The following is a 2,201-nucleotide window of genomic DNA, read 5'->3' as shown; positions in this document are numbered from 1 at the left end:
ATGTCTTTTTCCAATAACAGTAGTTCCCATCCCTTTTCCTTCTTGCTTCTGGGAATTCCTGGTCTGGAAATCTTCCACATCTGGATTGGCTTCCCCTTCTGTGCTGTGTATCTAATTGCTTTGGTGGGAAACATCACTATCTTGATAGTGATCCAGACAGAACAGAGCCTCCACCAACCCATGTTCTACTTTTTGGCCATGCTGGCCACCATAGACCTAGGCTTATCCACAGCTACCATCCCCAAAATGATGGGTATCTTCTGGTTTAACTTGAGCTTGATCACTTTTACAGGTTGCCTCACCCAAATGTTTTTCATTCATATGTTTACTGGCATGGAGTCAATTGTGCTAGTATCAATGGCCTATGACCGCTATGTAGCTATCTGTAATCCTCTGCACTATAGCTCTGTCCTCACCAACAGGGTTGTAGCCTTGATGGGCCTTGGAGTGCTATTAAGATCATTTTTTATTTGTCTTCCTTTTGTGTTTCTCATCCTAAGGTTAACTTTTTGTGGACACCACATTATCTCTCACACCTATTGTGAGCACATGGGCCTGGCCCGCCTGGCCTGTGTAAGTATCAGGGTCAATATCATCTATGGCCTGTGGGCCATTTCTATCTTGGTTCTAGACATGATTGCCATTGGTATCTCATATGTGAAGATTCTCCGTGCCGTTTTCCACCTCCCTTCTCGTGATGCCAGGCTCAAGGCACTTAGTACATGTGGTTCCCACATCTGTGTTATCCTGGCATTCTACAGCCCTGCTCTCTTCTCATTCATGACACATTGATTTGGCAGGAATATCCCCCATTACATTCACATCCTCCTGGCCAATCTGTATGTGGTCATCCCACCCATGCTCAACCCTGTTATCTATGGGGTTAGAACAAAACAGATTCGAGACAAGGTACTAAAAGTGTTCTATAGAAATAGCCCAAAGTCTGGAATATCTTAGGGTCCTCTCATCCCAAGAGGTTACTAGAACCATTTGCAAATATGCTGCATTTAAATCATAGTAAGTGCCTTCTAATTGAAGGTTCTTGAACTGTTTGACCACTTGGCAGGAGTGTTGTAAAGGGAATTTCTAGTAGGGTATAGATTGCACTAGACTGTAACATTTCTGAGGTTATTTCTGGAGCCCAGATTACATGAATCTGATATGTACTGCCTGGTTCTATGAGGTTTCTGAAAGATTGAGGATTAAGATAAGACTTTTCTTTAAACTCTCTTTGGAGTACTCTTTCCTTTAGTGAACATGGGCTTTTCAAAATACATGAATGGCAAGGAATGAGGAATATGTAAAGTTCTGTAGATGAGAACATGTTCCCATTGTTTTGATGTGACATAAAATAAAATTTTATAGATTTAAGGACCTGGAATTCAAGAGAAAAATCAAGCATAGCTTTGTGGAATAATGATTTTGAGCCCTTATAAAGAGGAAGGAAATTGACTAAATTGCAAGTGTATATCAGTTATGAGAGAGCCATGTCAAGAGCCTACCATTTTCTAAATCAAAGTTATAAGTATAGGATATCTGTATTACAGAAGATTTTTGATGCAATTGTGTATATTGTCATAGAGTCATTATTGTTGTTCTTCATCCTTCATTCTTGAAAAGGATCATGACATCAGGGAGGGTACGCCATGATATGTGTATGAACGGAATTTAAGTGAGACAGAGCTCTGCAAAGTCACCAGCCTCACTTTTCAGCTCTGGAGTCATCTGGGTTCGCTAGGAAGATATAGATCAGGATGACTAAAATGATGGCCCTGATTGCTGTAGGAGACCTCTGAATTTTGGGGGGGAAACAACGAAAAAAGGAAGGAAATGTGAAATATCTTATTGGAAAAACAACTGAGCTAGACAATATATTGAGGAGAGAGAATTTCAGAATTATTTGACTACTTAAAATCACAATTAAAGAAATGGCTGAACATCATATTTCAAGAGTTTATCCAGGAAAATTTCTCTTATATTTTAAATTCATAGGGGAGAATAAACATAGAAAGCATTAACTTATCACTTCCTGAAAGAGATCTCACAATGAAAAACAGCAGGATTATTATAGTTAAATTCCAGAGCTCTCAGGTCTAAAAGAAAATATTTCAAGCAGCCAGGAAAAAAAATACATTAACCAGAAAATAATTCAAATACCATGGAGTCACATCTAGAATCACACAAGAATTAGCATTTACTAT

The 2,201-nt window shown here is 39.0% G+C and overlaps 1 protein-coding gene across 1 annotated transcript; it reads left to right on the top strand.

Annotated features, from left to right (window-relative positions):
• Positions 1-792, top strand: LOC140508782 (olfactory receptor 52E2-like). The gene has a single exon (XM_072616655.1). The coding sequence runs from the start codon at positions 1-3 to the stop codon at positions 790-792; it is 792 nt and encodes a 263-aa protein (XP_072472756.1).
• The last annotated feature ends 1,409 nt before the right edge of the window (positions 793-2,201 follow it).

The sequence above is a fragment of the Notamacropus eugenii genome, chromosome 5, assembly GCF_028372415.1.
Source record: "Notamacropus eugenii isolate mMacEug1 chromosome 5, mMacEug1.pri_v2, whole genome shotgun sequence".
Classification (NCBI taxonomy): Eukaryota; Metazoa; Chordata; class Mammalia; order Diprotodontia; family Macropodidae; genus Notamacropus; species Notamacropus eugenii.
This window is presented reverse-complemented; position numbering and strand designations above follow the sequence as displayed.

Excerpts from the sequence above, each read along its gene's own strand:
- LOC140508782 (XM_072616655.1), top strand. The coding sequence starts at position 1 with ATGTCTTTTTCCAATAACAGTAGTTCCCATCCCTTTTCCTTCTTGCTT.